The 16,701-nt window shown below is 45.8% G+C and overlaps 2 protein-coding genes across 3 annotated transcripts in view; one reads left to right on the forward strand and one right to left on the reverse strand.

The window, feature by feature from the left end:
* On the forward strand, window positions 1–14,366 carry dmtf1 (cyclin D binding myb-like transcription factor 1). The gene is made up of 18 exons (XM_080492210.1): window positions 1–79; window positions 2,476–2,573; window positions 3,442–3,531; window positions 3,715–3,800; window positions 4,341–4,443; window positions 6,947–7,023; window positions 7,547–7,704; window positions 9,164–9,196; window positions 9,288–9,397; window positions 9,781–10,009; window positions 10,131–10,282; window positions 10,704–10,898; window positions 10,979–11,061; window positions 11,758–11,916; window positions 12,315–12,524; window positions 13,183–13,279; window positions 13,350–13,412; window positions 13,496–14,366. Exons 2-17 carry the CDS (start codon window positions 2,483–2,485, stop codon window positions 13,382–13,384), a joined length of 1,908 nt encoding a protein of 635 aa, XP_080348336.1. The 5' UTR covers window positions 1–79; window positions 2,476–2,482; the 3' UTR covers window positions 13,385–13,412; window positions 13,496–14,366.
* Window positions 13,989–16,701, reverse strand: part of tmem243b (transmembrane protein 243, mitochondrial b) — an 18,311-nt gene continuing 15,598 nt past the window's right edge. For both annotated transcript variants that reach the window (XM_080492212.1, XM_080492211.1), the window contains exons 4-5: window positions 16,081–16,185; window positions 13,989–14,921 (exon numbers count right to left, since the gene is read on the reverse strand). In XM_080492212.1, coding sequence (XP_080348338.1) covers window positions 14,790–14,921; window positions 16,081–16,185 — 237 coding nt within the window. In that variant the 3' untranslated portion in view covers window positions 13,989–14,789. The remainder of the gene's footprint in view (window positions 14,922–16,080; window positions 16,186–16,701) is intronic.

The raw sequence follows: 16,701 nt of genomic DNA on the forward strand, positions 1-16,701 counted from the left end.
AACGGACGGGCCCTCCATCCTCCATCCTGGCACTTCTCTCCATCCTGGTAACTCACAGTCCCCGGACCGAAAACAGGAAGTAAGTAGCCGAATCAAAAGTAAAAATGACTTTGTGTCTGGCGGGGAAACTTAACGCTAACCCGGGAGGCGTCCTCCACCCCCGGATCCCCCGAAAAGCCTCGAAAGCCCCGGAAAGCCTCCGTCTGAGCGGGACGAAGCGCCTGACGCCGCCGCTGCAGTTTGTGGACGAACATGGCGCCCGACAATGTTCGTCTTTCATTTAGCAGCTTAGCTCTCCGGAGGCTAACGGTTAGCAGTGTGTCCTCAGCCTTTGACGCTGTTTCCGCTCACTGAATCACTTTCTTTGTTCCAATGTGGATTAATTTCAACATAAATCACATATTCGTCTCCACCGTTCATGAATAACGAGGAATCCTCTGCGCGCCAACCTCCATTCAAACAATGGCTAATTTTACTCACTCACGACTTCACGCAAATAACCAACAAGCAGCTGCTTTCAAACTGAAGGGAAACATTTCACAGTGGTTCAGCCTGCAATGCGGCGCTTTTTAATCCACGAACCATCTCCTCACACATCATTAAATCATACGAACTGGTGGTTTGTTTTTTGTTGTTTCATTTCAACATGTAAACAGAGGAGGGCGGTAGTGAGCAGCTCACCCATTTTCTGTTCAGTTAGATGCAATTGAATGATCAGAATCTGCATTCTCTTCTGATTTAATTTATTTTATTATATAACGTATAATTGTTCATCAGTCAATATGAAAGTTTCCAGCAGAAAAAAACGATGAATTAGTATATTGCATGAATTAAAAGTAACCCGTCTCTCTCTTTATGACAGTGCAACCTGCAGAACGTCAGACATTAAATTCCAGCTGTATAACATAACCATCATCATCCTCACATTCCAACAACGAAATGATTTACTGATCTGACACTGAGTCCTACATGTTCCTCCGGTGAAGCACTGAAACACTAAACATTCTGTAGTCAGATACACGTCATCCACGTCAGCACATTATCAGTCTGATCAGAACGTTCATGATCGGCTATGAACTGTGTATAAAAAGAATTAAGAGTTGTGGCATTTCAAACCAAAAACCTCACAAATGTACAGTGGGACTCGTTTATCTTTTATTTTCCGATTACTTTATATTTGTTGTTTTGCCAACAGAGTTCAGAATGAATATAAGCAACATATCATGTGGAATACAAGTGCAGGATTACACTGTACACAAGTATTCTCATTTGTGGGAAATCTGTAAACCTCATAAAACTGATTCAAAGTGTGTGTGTGTGTGTGTGTGTGTGTGTGTGTGTGTGTGTGTGTGTGTGTGAGACACTCAATACATCCATTAATGTCTGTATCTTTTGCAAAATTAAGGATTATAAAAACTGGAACCTCGGAGGAAGTTAGGCATTTATTGCAGAGGTACAAGACTACAACATCTGAGACTCTTTATACTTTACAAAATACAATATAAACACTACACTGTACAATATTAGTAATATCGCTTGTTTCTATTTCAGCCAAAGAATTTGATCATGATGACTTCAATTAGCTTTAAATTGATTTATTATCGTATTATGCTCTTTTACTCAAATGCAATGATGAAAACTTGACATGTTTAAGTTTTTTAATAACGCCTGAATGTTTCGTTCTCGTCTGTACCCGACAGTAGAAATAAAGTTACTGTGGTAACGTGATGTTTTCTCCAGAAAAACTGTGAATCTGAGTTTTTTGGGGTTTGGGCTGAACTGCAGCTAAAATGAGCTCAGTGTACTTCTGTAGTATCTTTCTACACCGTTAGGTAGGAAGTACATCACGTTATGGACTCGGTGTACATCAATGGTGTCACTTGGTAGTAAAAGGTGTAACAAACAGGTAATTGTTCCTTTTCTCTGGCCGTACATGAGCTGTACTGCTCAACACTGCCCCCAAAGGTCATCAGTGGTATTACTCTGTTTGCTACAAACCAAACTACACATACTGTCTGGATCAGAGTATTCAACATAGAGAGTATTGGAGCTTTACTCTTGCATTGAATGCCACAATCAGAAATTAAATTTGTGTTTCACAAAGTCCACGATTCCAGAGAGACGAAAGGAACATTCGTGATTTTGTTCATGAAGAATTATATATTCTGAGAGTTTATTAGTGAAGGGGAGTATTTATTACACTTTAACAGAGGGGAATGTAAAGAAGCCTTTATTTTGCTTTGCATTTGATCGTTGGGTATTTTATTTTACAGTGTTGTTCTGCGTTCACATGGGAACAACCATTTACAGTTAACAACCCTGTATATTTGCTCCATGTATCTCTAGAAAAGCTATGAACACTCAAATCTGTGAGTTTGTCTGCTTCTAACTGAAAAGTAGTGGAATGTGAGCCTTTGTGTTTATTTTGGCGGGAGAACAGGAAGACAGTAAGATGGTGGTGTTTTTCTCGTGCAGGTGCAGGATGAGCTCTGTGACGGAGGAAGAGAAGGTGAAGTCCGTCACTCTGACTCAAGACAGCGACGGGAGCATCATCCTGCACTGCCCCTCCCCCGGTGGGTAAAGGATCCTTTATTGGGAACAGTAAAAACACACAATAAATTATATGTTAGAGAGTATTTCATGAATGGAATTGAGTAACAACATAAAATAAAACACCAGAGTGATTTGACTTTAAAGCCCAAGTGGAAATTCTTCTGTTAGTTAAAAATGAATATAATATATAAAAATACATCAAATATTCCATTCCTAGTAGGAAATGAGAAAAAAAGAATAGAAATACTTCATTAATCCCAGAGAGAAATTCTTTAAAGGATATTAATGGTAGGAAAACTATTATGATTTGTTATTAACTATTTATGAATTCTAATAAAATAATACAACTATTTATTATAAAACACAGTATAAATAGAGGATTAATCTGAAATTCAAATAGTAGAAAATGACCCCCTACTGCTATAAAAGCACATAAATATTCCAATATTTAAATACTGTAGTAGAAACAGACATGATAAAATAAGTACAAATATTTATGTTAAAAAAGTAAATGTAGAAAAGCTCAAATGGAACTGCTCCCCCCTCCCCCTACCTCTCCCCTTATATCTCCCCCTACATCACCCCCTACCTCTCCCCTACCTCTCCCCTTACCTCTCCCCTTACCTCTCCCCTACCTCTCCCCTTACCTCTCCCCTTAAATCACTCCCTACATCACCCACCACCTTAAAATGCATTATTATTATTGTTATTATTATTCGTTTGGTATTAATGAAGTGTGTGTGTGTGTGTGTGTGTGTGTGTGTGTGTGTGTGTGTGTGTGTGTGTGTGTGTGTGTGTGTGTGTGTGTGTGTGTGTGTGTGTGTGTGTGTGTGTGTGTGTGTGTGTGTGTGTGTGTGTGTGTGTGTGTGTGTGTGTGTGTGTGTGTAGACGAGGACTTGCAGCCTCTTCAGAAGAAGCTGCGTCTCTCCACAGAAGAACCAGAGGACTCGGCTCAGTTTTCTGTGGTCACGTTACCCAGTGAGACGCCTCATCCTGACACTTCCTGTCCAGACACTTCCTGTCCAGACACTTCCTGTCCAGACACTTCCTGTTCAGACACTTCCTGTCCAGACACTTCCTGCCCAGACACTTCCTGCCCAGACACTTCCTGTAGCCACGGCTCGCTCACAGGTGAGCTAACCTGTGTGTTCTGGTCCTCAGTGTCGGAGAATGACGAGAGCTTCGAGGTGACCATGACGGCCACGGCGGACGGCGACCTCTCAGGGGAGGGCGTGGCTCAGATTCAGGTGGGCATCAAACCTTTCTATTCATCCTTTCCTTGGTCTGACGGTGGTTTTGTGTGTCTCTGAGCTCAGGGTTGGGGGGGGGGGGGGGGGTTCGGCATGAAGCAGCCTACCTGAGTGAGCGAATGGGGGCGGGAAGCAGATTTAAAAATGGATATATGGATGATATAATGGATAATATAAAAATGGATTCTAAAATGTACAGGCAGCCAGTGCAGTGATGCTGAAATGGGGGAGGTGTGTTCATGGTTCTGTGCTCCAGGTAAACAACGAGCAGTGGTGTTCTGCGCCACCTGCAGGCGGCCAATGGAAGCTGTGCTGACCCCCATACAAAGCATTACAATAGTCAAGCCCACTGGAAGTAAAAGACTAGACTGCTGTTTGCAGAGTTTCTATTGGTGCCTCACTGGAAGAAACTGGACTTCAGAGCCGCCTGCCAAGTTTCTATTGGATGTTTAATGTTACTGATGGAGGTTTAATGTTTCTACTGGAGCTTTAATGTTTCTACTGGAGCTTTAATGTTTCTACTTGTGATGTGAACAGATTCTGCAGCAGGACGGCGAGCTGTCACCAAAGTCTGAGGTGTCTCCTGTCAGTCAGGCCTGGTTCACCACGAAGGAGGACAAAGACACGCTGGCTAATAAAGGTATCACACCTCAACATAAACCTACAGTGAACTGGAAAGATGGTTTTATTGTCAAGACTTTGTTCTTTAGAATTCATCAGAACGTCTCGGTGGACCTCGGTCCATCTGAGGGTTCTAATGGCCACACAGAAGCTCACCTCTTATGAGAAATGTGACTTCAGAATGACCTTTCACCTGCTTTCAGACCAGTTTCTAGATGATTTGGATCTATCTTTAACATGATTCTACACAACTTTTCTTCCCAGTATTCGACTGCTTTTGGAGTTGATTGCAGACTTTGTTGTGACTGGATTTCAACCTGACATATCGAGTTGGATCTGGTTTTCTTTTCCACTGCTCCTGTAAGGCAGGTCAAGGCACATTTATTTATAGAGCCACATTCAGACACGAGGCTATTCACTGTCCTTTACAAAGAAATGAAAGCAAGGCAAAGCCAGAATCGTAATCTTAAAGGATTAAGATTATGAATTGCATTAGAACCTCTCACATTCTCTCTCACACACTCTCACACACTCTCACACAGGCTTTGTTTCCTGGAGGCTTTCCTGCATCTTTCCTTCATTCTTCCCCCCCCTGACTTCATCCACCTTCTGCTCCTACTGTGTTTAATCCATTCTAGGAATCTGGATTCGTCCTCCTTCCCATTCTTTAGACCTTCCATCAACACCACCCTGGTTTGTTTCTTTTCATATACCAGTGGATCCGCCTGCAGTGTCCTACTCAAACGTTTTGGACCTGGTAGGGCTGGGCGATTTGGCCGGGAAAAAAAAAATATATATATATATAATAAAAATATTAAAAATAAAAATCCGAGTTTTGATTACATTTTCAATTTTTTTTTCTCAGTGCACTTAAAAATGAGTGCAGACATCAGATATATTGTCAAAAGTGCACATTTTCTGATGTGACTGTCCTTAGAGTCAATCCCAAAATAACAAGTAAATGAGGCTCCGTCATTCCACAGTTTCAAGCTTTACCAGGTTTAAGCAAAAGTGCAACAGCAACTATGGAAACCCACAAGGAGCGGTAGAACAGAACACCAAAAATACTGAAAAACTGTGGGAGGAAACAACTAACGTGAATTTGCAACATAAAAATCTGTTTTAGCTACACATTCGATCAATGGACTAAATAGATTTCCTGCCCTAGAACCTGGTTTCCTACAAAATCTTGAGTGGAGCAACCTCAACACTAGAAACTTTGTTCCTCCGTACACAGCTGTGACGCGGAACACTTGGTCCACTGGAACCCAGTCCAAGAACTCAGAATCCAAACTGAGGCCCCGTTTACACAACGATGTTCCATTTAACAAAACCTAATCCGTTAAAACAAGGAGTGCATTTCCACTGCAGCAGCAGACACACTGAGAGTGATGTAGTTAGTCTGCCGGGCCACCGGAGGGTGCTGTTGCTTGTTTTGTAACGAAACCACACAGACGTGTGCAGGGAAGAATACGCTATAGACGTGAACAAAATGGAGAGAACCGACATGTTAAAACCCACAGAACCGAAATTCAGACGTACCCCTGGTGAAAAACTACCTGTGCTTCAGTCAACAGAGAAAAAGGCGGAGCTTATCTGAGATTGATGGATTTCACAGCCAATCAGAGGAGAGGAGCTTTTCTCTGTTTTGAGGCGGAAACAGAGGATAGAAGTGACAGAACGTGAAAGTTTTTCAGCTTCGCAACAGAGTTTAGTTTAATTCATTAAAAGACGACTGACTGCTGCTGCCTCAAGGAATGTGTTTTATTCCAACTGGAGAGGACTTCTACTATACTTCAATACAGACAAAATACCCTCTTGTACAGGTACACAACACACAGTACACAACTACAGGCTCATGGTACACAACTACAAACCATGGTACACAACTACAAACCATGGTACACAACTACAGGCTCAACTACATAACAACTACAAACCATGGTACACAACTACAAACCATGGTACACAACTACAGGCTCAACTACATAACAACTACAAACTCATGGTACACAATTACACATTCCACTGTTACAAGCTTTGTCAGCAGTAATTCCTCCATAGAGGACAAAACCTGAGGGTCAAGTTGCAACGGGAGCGAGAAGTATGTCGTTAGAATCTACTGTTGTGGTTTTTCATTTTCCAACAAAACTCCACGTAAACAAGCACTTTGTTTTGTGAGGCTCAGTTCAGCTCAGCTCAGCTCAGCTCAGCTCAGCTCAGCTCAGCTCAGCTTGAGTGTGGATTCTACTAAAGTTTCTCTTTGGTCTCAGACAGACAGAAATCCTGCAGTTTGTGGAGCTTTTAAGTAGAATTTCAGAAAAACCAAGATACTTTTCCTCCATGATGAGATCATTTTCCCTCCTCAGTGAACTCAGCTTTAACCTGTTGACCAACCAGGACTTGATTGAAGTAGACTCGCGTGGTATAAATAGATTTGTGCTCCATTTCCCAGTTCTTCTAGTAAAACAGGCAGTTTTGAAATGTTCCTCTCACTGTGTTCTTGGTGTTTCTCTCCTCAGGTCATAAGTGGAAACAAGGCATGTGGTCGAAGGAGGAGATCGACGTCTTGATGAGCAACATTGATCAATACGTGAAAGTACGTCACTCCCGTGTCTTTTCTTTTCAAGGGTCATCGAAATACAACGTCCAGAAACCTTCAGTATTCTAAGTTTCTAGCTCCTCCTTGATTTTCCTCATTTGAATATTGGATCATAAGAGCTGCATTCAGAATCTGCTGTGTCTGTGTGAGCTGGACTGGCTCCACCCACACATGCCCATCTTAGGAAGAGGAGGAAGTACTTCCTCTCGTGGTGCCATGTGCCAGAGCAGAGCTGCCTAATTGTGGGAGGAGTCAAAGGGAGGGCCTACCTTGATTGGGATTGGCTAAACCCCCGATGACACTATATAGGGTTTGATCTCTGATTGGCTGCTTGGAGCAACACACTTTTTAAAACCTGAAACAAGCCAGGGAGAGAGAGGACAGACTGTCTTCACTTCTGGGACGTCAGTCCAGGTATGGGGACGATTAGTACTGCTGGAGAACCTTTAGGAAGTGGATTTAACAGAATCGGAGTATTTAAAACGAGGGTAAAGAAAACGTGTAGCTGTTGTGTTTCCAGAGCCGCGGCATCGACGACCCGGCCGAGATCATTTTCGAGATGTCCAAAGAGGAGAGGAAGGACTTTTACCGCTCGGTGGCTCTGGGCCTCAACAGGCCGCTGTTCGCCGTCTACAGGCGAGTCCTCAGGATGTACGACAACCGAAACCACGTCGGCAAGTGAGTGTAGGGAGAGACGGCCACGCTGCTGTACTCTGCTGTACTCTGCTGTACTCTGCCGTACTCTGCCGTAATCTGCCGTACTCTGCCGTACTCTGCCGTAATCTGCCGTACTCTGCCGTACTCTGCCGTACTCTGCCGTACTCTGCCGTACTCTGTACAAACTGTGTGGACAGGAAGTAACTTGGTCTTTAACGAGACCTGGACGGATTTTACTCTGGTTTTAAACAGTTATTTAAGTTGATGTTTAAATGGTTTGGGATTAGATTTTAAACTATTTTGACTTGATTTTAAATAGTTTGGGACTTTTTTTTATAAATGTATTAACATCTTGATTGAGAGCAAATCCCAGATTACAATACAGTGTAGAGATTTGGCTGTGGAGGCTGGGAAAGCTGAGACGGACGAAGGAGTCGAGTCGGCGTTTCTTTATTGCCTCCAGCCACCTGACCGTTCACCTGTCAAACATTTTCCCCTGCCCGTCACCGTACTTCCTCTTTTGACACCCCCCGTCACCGACACCCCCCCACACATCACCGACACCCCCCCACCCCCGCACGTCACCGACTCCCCCCCCCGCCCCCGCACGTCACCGACACACCCCCACACATCACCGACACCCCCCCACTCCCGCACGTCACCGACTCCCCCCCCCGCCCCCGCACGTCACCGACACACCCCCACACGTCACCGACACACCCCCACACGTCACCGACTCCCCCCCCCCCCCCCGCACGTCACCAACACCCCCCCACATGTCACCGACACACCCCCACACGTCACCAACTTCCCCCCCCCCCCCCCGGAAAATCACCGACTCCCACCCCCCGCACGTCACCAAGACACCCCCACACGTCACCAACACCCCCCCGCACGTCACCGACACACCCCCACACGTCACCGACACCCCCCCCGCACGTCACCGACACACCCCCACACGTCACCAACACCCCCCCGCACGTCACCGACACACCCCCACACGTCACCAACACCCCCCCGCACGTCACCGACACACCCCCACACGTCACCGACACCCCCCCGCACGTCACCGACACACCCCCACACGTCACCGACACACCCACTTCATTCTGCTTGACAGAACCTCCCTCCAGGTGCACACCACATGCCAAACTTAAGCTTTTTCTACTTTTCACAAAATATGAACGAGATAGAAAAAAAGGGCTTTATTTTGAATTGGTTTAGGACTTTATTTTGATTTTCAAATGTTTTAGTACTTTATTTGTATAAGAGAGAAGAAATAATTAAGTTAAGTTAAAACCTGGTTTTAAATAATTAACTTCATTCTAGACCCTTTTTGTAAGTCGATCTTAAACTGGTTTTATGCTTTATTTTGAGCTGGAATTGATTGAAGAAATGTTTTATGCTGGATTAAAATCAACCCTGGCTTCCTTGACATTTGACGATGGCGGCGTCCTAACACTCCTTTCTCTCCTTGGAGGTACACTCCCGAGGAGATAGAGAAGCTGAAGAGGTGAGTGTCCTGGTTTTGACCTTGATGTCTCCATATGCCTCACAGCGATCACCTCCTGGGTTGATTGATGAGCTGCTGTTTCTGTGTTGAGCTTGAGGGAGAAGCACGGGAACGACTGGGCCACGATCGGAGCGGCTCTCGGCCGCAGCGCCTCGTCCGTCAAAGACCGCTGCCGCCTGATGAAGGACACGTGTAACACAGGTCCTGATCACACTGAACGCTCTCGGAAGGCTTCGCAGCTTTTCTAGAGATACGTGGAGCAGCAAAAACAAATTAGCTGAACAGTAACTGACTGGCTGCAGAGCCGGGGAGCCGCCGGTTGGCCGCCCCCCTTCTACAATCTACAAATATTTATTTTAAGCATCCCCTATGACTGCGTCCATATTTACTATAGATAGAAAGTTTGTCGAAATAAAAATGTTTTAAATGTCATGAAGTTGGATATGAAATAGAAATATGAATTGATTTTAATAAATAGAACAATACTGTACAGTAATTGGCTTTATTGTACAAGTATTTTTAAACAACCATTAATAATAAATATTGATAAAAATAGGATGATTTACTGAAATGGTTCCAAACAGGAAAATGGAGCGAGGAGGAGGAGCGACGCCTCGCTGAGGTCGTGTACGAGATGGCGGGTGTGACGCCGGGTTCGGCGGTCACCGGCGGCGTTTCCTGGGCGACGGTGGCTGATCAGGTCCGCACGCGCTCAGAGAAGCAGTGTCGCTCCAAGTGGCTGAACTACCTGAACTGGAAACACAGTGGAGGGACGGAGTGGACCAAAGAAGACGAGCTGAGCCTCATACACAGGTGTGTGTGTGTGTGTGTGTGTGTGTGTGTGTGTGTGTGTGTGTGTGTGTGTGTGTGTGTGTGTGTGTGTGTGTGTGTGTGTGCGTGTGTGTGTGTGTTAAATGTCGGCTCCATGTTCCAGGATATGGGAGCTGGAGGTGGAGGATGAGAATGAGATAAAGTGGGAGGACTTGGCAGGCGGGTGGAGCAGCGTGCGCTCGCCTCAGTGGCTGCGATCAAAGTGGTGGACCATCAAAAGACAAGTGGCCAATCACAAGGAGATCCCCTTCAATGGTACACACACACACACACACACACACACACACACACACACACATATGAGTACAAACAGGAAATCGCAGCAGAAGAATAGATTATTTCATGTTTACTGGAATTAGAGAGCGTGTTTAATGGAAAGGAGATATAGAACCTTACAAAGACATTAAATAACCCTAAATACATATTAGATAACGAGGAAGTAAAACAAAATGAAAGTCAGAAAGCTTCAACAATCCTGTTGTGTCAGTTTAACCACATGTTCTGGAACAAATGAGTTTTTATCAGGAAGACTAACGTATTCTGGTCATTTTTAACTAATAATGGTTACTGAAGAAATGAGAATCTGGACCCAGTCTAATGTGGAGAGTTGTTCCAGGAAGAGTTAAGAGAAGGAAAGTCCACAGCAAGACGACAATAAATTGATCTGTGTCCTCAGTGCTGCTGAAAGGCCTCCAGGAGCTGATGGCGTCCTCTCAGTCAGCCTCCGGACCAGGAAGTCCCTCCTCCCCCCACTCCTCCTCTCTCCAGATCCGACTCACCCGGTTGGACGAGAGCAGTGGGAGCCCCGCCCCCAGCTCGGTGGCGGCGCTGCAGATCCCCGTACAGATCCCACTGCAGATCACACACCTCGGTGAGACTCGTGAGTCCCTCTGTGTGTGTGTGTGTGTGTGTGTGTATGTGTGTGTGTGTGACCCTGTGTGTGTGTGTCAGCCTCAGACTCGACAGCAGCCTCCGCCGACAGCGACACCATCACCCTGAACGCCGGCGCCCTGCAGACCTTCGAGATCGTCCCGGTGAGTCACATGATAACCCGTATGGACTCAGGAAGGGGGCAGACACTTTTCACACTGTAGGTCTTTGAAGCCCATACGATTGGGGCAGAAATCTTATTTTGAAAAGCAAATTGCTGGCTTCCTGTTGGAGTTGGATCAGGAGTGTCAGTGTGTGAATTTTAGGTCTTGATGAAACGAACCAGTGAGTTTTGTTTTGATCTTTCCACCACGTTCCTACGGGCTGGGTGGGTGTTTTAGTATTTCTAGGTGGCGCTAGAGAGCACATTGTGGCTCTCTTGAGGGTTTTAATTTTTTGGGAGTTTCGTGCCAAATGTATGGTGTTTAGGGCTTAATGTAGGTGGGTCCTTGCTTCTGGGCTCGGTCTCTAATTAACACAAAACAATGATGGAAAACGGTGGTGAGGGTACAAAGAGGCAGCATTTACATTAAAAGAAGTGAAGAAAACAGCTTGAAAAGATGTAAAGTAACAAACTGAACGTATAAAGGAACATTTTAGTTCATTAAGGCGAAGCTGAATATGACCATATAAAATGTTGAAATGACGAGATCAATGCAGGAGCTGGCATGATGTCACATGACGTGACAGAATAACCAAGAAGAACACAAATCCATGCAAACTCAACCAATGTGGCCTCAACACCACCAAGCTTTGTGAGGAGAGAGAGCCCATCAAGGAAACATGCTGTGTTTGTGCAGTCCTTCCACCTGCAGCCCACCAGCACCCCGGGAACCTACTACCTCCAGACCTCCTCTAATCAGGGCCTTCCTCTCAGCCTGGCCAGCAACAGCACCGTTACCCTGACGACGGGATCCTCGCCATCGCCACACGAACACATCATCCTGCACAGCCTGTCGGTCAGTCTCCAAATTCCCCCATGACCTCTGACCTCCCCCATGACCTTTGACCTCCCCCATGACCTCTGATCTCCCCCATGGGCCCGACCTCCCCCATGACCTCTGACCTACCCATGGGCCCGACCTCCCCCATGACCTCTTAACCCCCCATGACCTTTGACCTACCCATGGCCCCAACCTCCCCATGACTTCTAACTCCCCCATGACCTCTGACCTACCCATGGGCCCGACCTCCCCCATGACCTCTGACCTACCCATGGGCCCGACCTCCCCCATGACCTCTTAACCCCCCATGACCTTTGACCTACCCATGGCCCCAACCTCCCCATGACATCTTAACAACCCCCCCCATGCAGGCCTGTTTCTCATGTGTTGCCGTGGTGATTTCCCGTCCTCAGGCCGACTCCCTCTGCTCCAGCGACGGGGTCATTATCCAGACCGTCACCTCGGACCCCGCCCCCTCAGACCCCCTTGTCCAATCACAGCTGGTTGTGGAGGCGGCGGCGCAGAGCCAGGACGACCGCCTGGACGCTACGAGTCTGCTGGAGGTGTCGGAGGGCGTCGCCACAGAAACGCAGGAGCCAATGACTGACAGCTTCACAGAGAAGGTGTCCGACTACAGTTCACACACTGAACTAAAACTTCATTATTTATCAGTATTACTTGTTGGTAACTTCCACCTGACGACGAGGACAAAATAACAGAAACACCGAACAAAAAAACAAGGAGAATCTTTTATCTTTGGTCAGAATATTAATGAGTACAATGACACACACAACGGTGCAAAATTAATTCAGTCACATAAATAACTAGACACAGAATCAGATGGAGACGAGCAGTGATTCTAAATGGACATAAAACAACCTTGAAGAGGCCATAATAAGAAAGGACAGGAAAGAAGACACACTACAAGTAGAGACAGAATGAAAACACAGTCACCTAAAAGAAGGAATGAAGGGAACCACATGCCCAGAAAGAGACGGTATATTTATAAAATGACCACAGAAACATCCAGAACCAGATCAACAGATTGTTACACAATTAATTCAACAGATGTGGAGCCACTTTCAAACAAAGGCACTTAAAATGAGCAGAGACGATCAAAGGGTTAAAAAGACAAAAAAAAAAAATGTAATTCAAAAGACGCGTGTGTGTGTGTGTGTGTGTGTGTGTGTGTGTGTGTGTGTGTGTGTGTGTGTGTGTGTGTGTGTGTGTGTGTGTGTGTGTGTGTGTGTGTGGTTTTTTTTTTTTGCTCTGGACCCCCAGGTTCTCCGTTGTGCTGAAGGCCCAGTGCATTCTGGGATAGCGTCTGGTGGCGCCGTGCTGATGGTGTCTCCTCCAAACATCAGCAGCACGCTGACTGGTGAGAACCTGGAGGCATGTGGACGTGGATCCGTCCAGTCTTTGTCTCATTCCACTTCCTGTGTCCTCAGATCCCATCCTGGAGAACCAGGACGGCTCGGACTGAGCTGCTCTCTGATTGGTGGAGGCAGCAGGTGAGCAGGTGAAGCTGCTCCCTCCAGTCTGCTGCTGCTGGCTTCACAACTATCTAAGACGTTTACATCTTTCCTTTGTTTAGGAGCCGTTTCCTCTGAAATCCTCATCACCTGGACTCAGAAGATGAAATCTAAGAAATGGAATTTACAACCTTTTGTCCTGTGGCTTCACAAAACCTTGCCACTGTAAAGGAGGAAGTGTAGGAGCCTCTGTGGTTCCTCCTGCCCTCCTCCTCCTCCTCCTCCTCCCAGAGGCTGAAGAGAAGCACCACGCATTATGGAACGATGGGAAAGACATTCTTATTTTTATTGGCCTGAACAGCCTGAACGCATGACTTCATAGAAAGGGTTCAAGAGAACCTATGGCAGCCACAGAACATTTGAAGTACTGTCAATCTTCATCGTTCAGACATGGCAGAGAAGCGACGGCCACTTTAGGAGCATCAGCTTACTAGAGAATAGTGGAAAGAGAAGTGATGGCGAATGTCAAAGTGACAGAGACGTCCAGCTTCAGTACCACAGGAAACACTGTGTACTGCTGTTTTGGGCTCAGTGTGAAGAAAAAGAGGAAGCAGACAGGGTACACAGTTTATTTCATCAAATAGAAAATAAGGAAGCGCATGGCTTTGACAATCCTAGAGTGGTGGGAGGTGGAACGGAGCTCAACTAAATCAAAGCTGACGTCAGGATTGATTAGTGCAAAGAAGCGAGAGACTGAGTGCTGCTGATCGGACAGAACCACGGAACAACCCTCTTCTAGATTCTTCTAAACGCCACTTTCCTTTTCCTTCGTCTTTTCATGTGGTTTTCACCCAATCACAGTCAACTTACAGGTTTGTGTTGGAAAAAAGAAACGAGGCTCAAAGGTTCTTCATCTCCTCAAATCAATGCCAACGTTCGTAATGTGAAATATTCATTTTAAAAAAGTTGAATAATTTAAAATGTGAAGGTTTAAAGTTTGTGGCCTCATTTTACAAAAAGTGTGTGTGTGTGTGTGTGTGTGTGTGTGTGTGTGCGTGTGCGAGTGTGAGTGAGTGTAAGAGACATGCAGCGCCCCCCTGTGGGAGCGGGCACTTGTGTTTTGTTGGTGGACTCTGAGTTGCACATGAACCTGCTGGGCTGAAGTTAGAGTTTAACAGTTTAACCAGTAATCAGCTGCTTCAAACATCTAAGTTACCAGGATGAAGAGGGAGATTATTCCTTGTTCAGCTGAGTGGTCGTCATCATCGTCATCATCATCATCAGTGTCTCCAAAGTGCTTCAGGATTCAAACGTTGGTCTGCCGATCCGGTCACAGTTCATGAGGATGAAGCCAGTCCTCCATCAACTAGAGTTGATGGTTTGGAATCCTCACCAAGCCCGGCGGCAGCCACGCCATCACTTCCTGTCCGCTCCCACGTCGTGGAAGTACAAGTTGGCACATAGACACAGCAGCACGATGGACGCCAGCATGTAGTAGATGAGATTCCTGAATTTGGGCTCCAGATCGCCCTGCCGGTACCAGAAGATCTGACACACAGGATGGAAAGCGTCACTCATGTTGCTCGCTCTCTCTCTCAGTAGCTATGAAGAGGAGACTTCCTCCATCACTTTATCTGCCCAGCCCACTACGCTCAGTCATGCTACATGCTAAAGAGTTTCAGGCTCACACACCAGCGATGCTACATGCTAAACATGATTAAAGTCCCCAATACTCTCGCTACTGGCAGCTCAGGCCTTCGGTCTACAGTAGCATAGCGCAGAGAGACGCTACGCTCTGCTATGCTACGTATCCTCCACCAGTCTCTCTGTCTACAGTAGCATAGCGCAGAGAGACGCTACGCTCTGCTATGCTACGTATCCTCCACCAGTCTCTCTGTCTACAGTAGCATAGCGCAGAGAGACGCTACGCTCTGCTATGCTACGTATCCTCCACCAGTCTCTCTGTCTACAGTAGCATAGCGCAGAGAGACGCTACGCTCTGCTATGCTACGTATCCTACACCAGTCTCTCTGTCTACAGTAGCATAGCGCAGAGAGACGCTACGCTCTGCTATGCTACTGTAGACAGAGAGACTGGTGGAGGAGACGTAGCATGGACACAGAAGGTGGAGGAGACGTAGCATGGACACATTGTGTATCGCGTATGAATTCAGCCTTACGGTATTAAGTCCTTTAAAAACGTGGTATCGGTGCGTTTACATTTGAATAACTTTAACATTAAAATATTTTCTCTTATGAAGTACACTGCACAGTATTGATGCCATTGTAGTATTTACAGTTGCAAGTACACCGTTTGTGTTCAGACTAAGGTGTTTGACATTGTCTAAAATAGAAAGTGAGTTCATATTGCTGCGTGGGAAACGTTATTCATGGGTCGTTCTAAAGAACATGGAGACGTGTTGCTGAATCCATCTGAAGACCAGATAATCGTTTTCGAATCACGAGACCAAGAAGATGCACCGCCCTACTACTTGGTCACAGAATTATTATTCTGCCATAATCCTGAACAAAGTTTTTCACACCAGATATTTTTGACTGAATGATTTTGGAGGTAAATGATAGTTTGTGTAGCTGAAGACCAGACACCTAAACTAACAGGTCAGTCGTGTCAGGATGATCAAGAGTACTTAAATACCCATCATTCTCTTAACTAGTTCATGAGCTGAGGAGTAGTTAGTGGGTCTCACCAGCACGATGGTGGATCCACAGGCCAGCAGGATGCACACGGCAAAGAAGACGTTGAGGGGCCGGGGGGGCAGCGACGGGAACACGAAGGACCCGATGACCGTGACCTGAAAGACAGTTTAATGTGTGAAACATTAGTACTGGAGCGGGTATTCGGGAATGACTTCCTTCAAATGGCTCCGTCACATCATTTCTGACCATTCAGGACTTTAAAGAACTTCAGAGGCGTTTCCGCTAATTCATTAGGAGCCGAGGCAGGAAAAGACGTGAGCCACATTTTCCACCCAGTTATGAAGCCCAAAGGATAAAATGCTTGGTCGGTTCAAAGTATTTCTATTTCTAAGAACTTCAGACTTCACTGTCCCTGCCGCTCTATAAGCTTAACTTGGCCTAACATTTAACTCTTTGTTGCCCTCTACCTGAAATTACAGCTTCAATCAACAAAGTAAGAAATGACACTGGACAGTAGCTGCCTCAACTTGTGGTATACTTATATACAACTTTTTTAGTGCTGTCAAAAATAACATTAATTCAATTAATTGATTTGACACGTTTAACTTGTTAAAAAGATTTAACGTAATTAACGCAGCTTTGTTTACTCCCTTAGGGGAGCAGCACCATGA

The sequence above is a fragment of the Lipophrys pholis genome, assembly GCF_963383615.2.
Source record: "Lipophrys pholis genome assembly, chromosome: 22".
NCBI classification, from domain to species: domain Eukaryota; kingdom Metazoa; phylum Chordata; class Actinopteri; order Blenniiformes; family Blenniidae; genus Lipophrys; species Lipophrys pholis.

Bases quoted from the DNA above. Each gene is read 5' to 3' on its own strand.
- dmtf1 (XM_080492210.1), top strand. From the start codon at position 2,483: ATGAGCTCTGTGACGGAGGAAGAGAAGGTGAAGTCCGTCACTCTGACT. The intron at 9,398-9,780 runs GTCCTGATCACA...GGTTCCAAACAG, and splicing joins GAAGGACACGTGTAACACAG to GAAAATGGAGCGAGGAGGAG. The intron at 11,917-12,314 runs GTCAGTCTCCAA...TCCCGTCCTCAG, and splicing joins TCATCCTGCACAGCCTGTCG to GCCGACTCCCTCTGCTCCAG.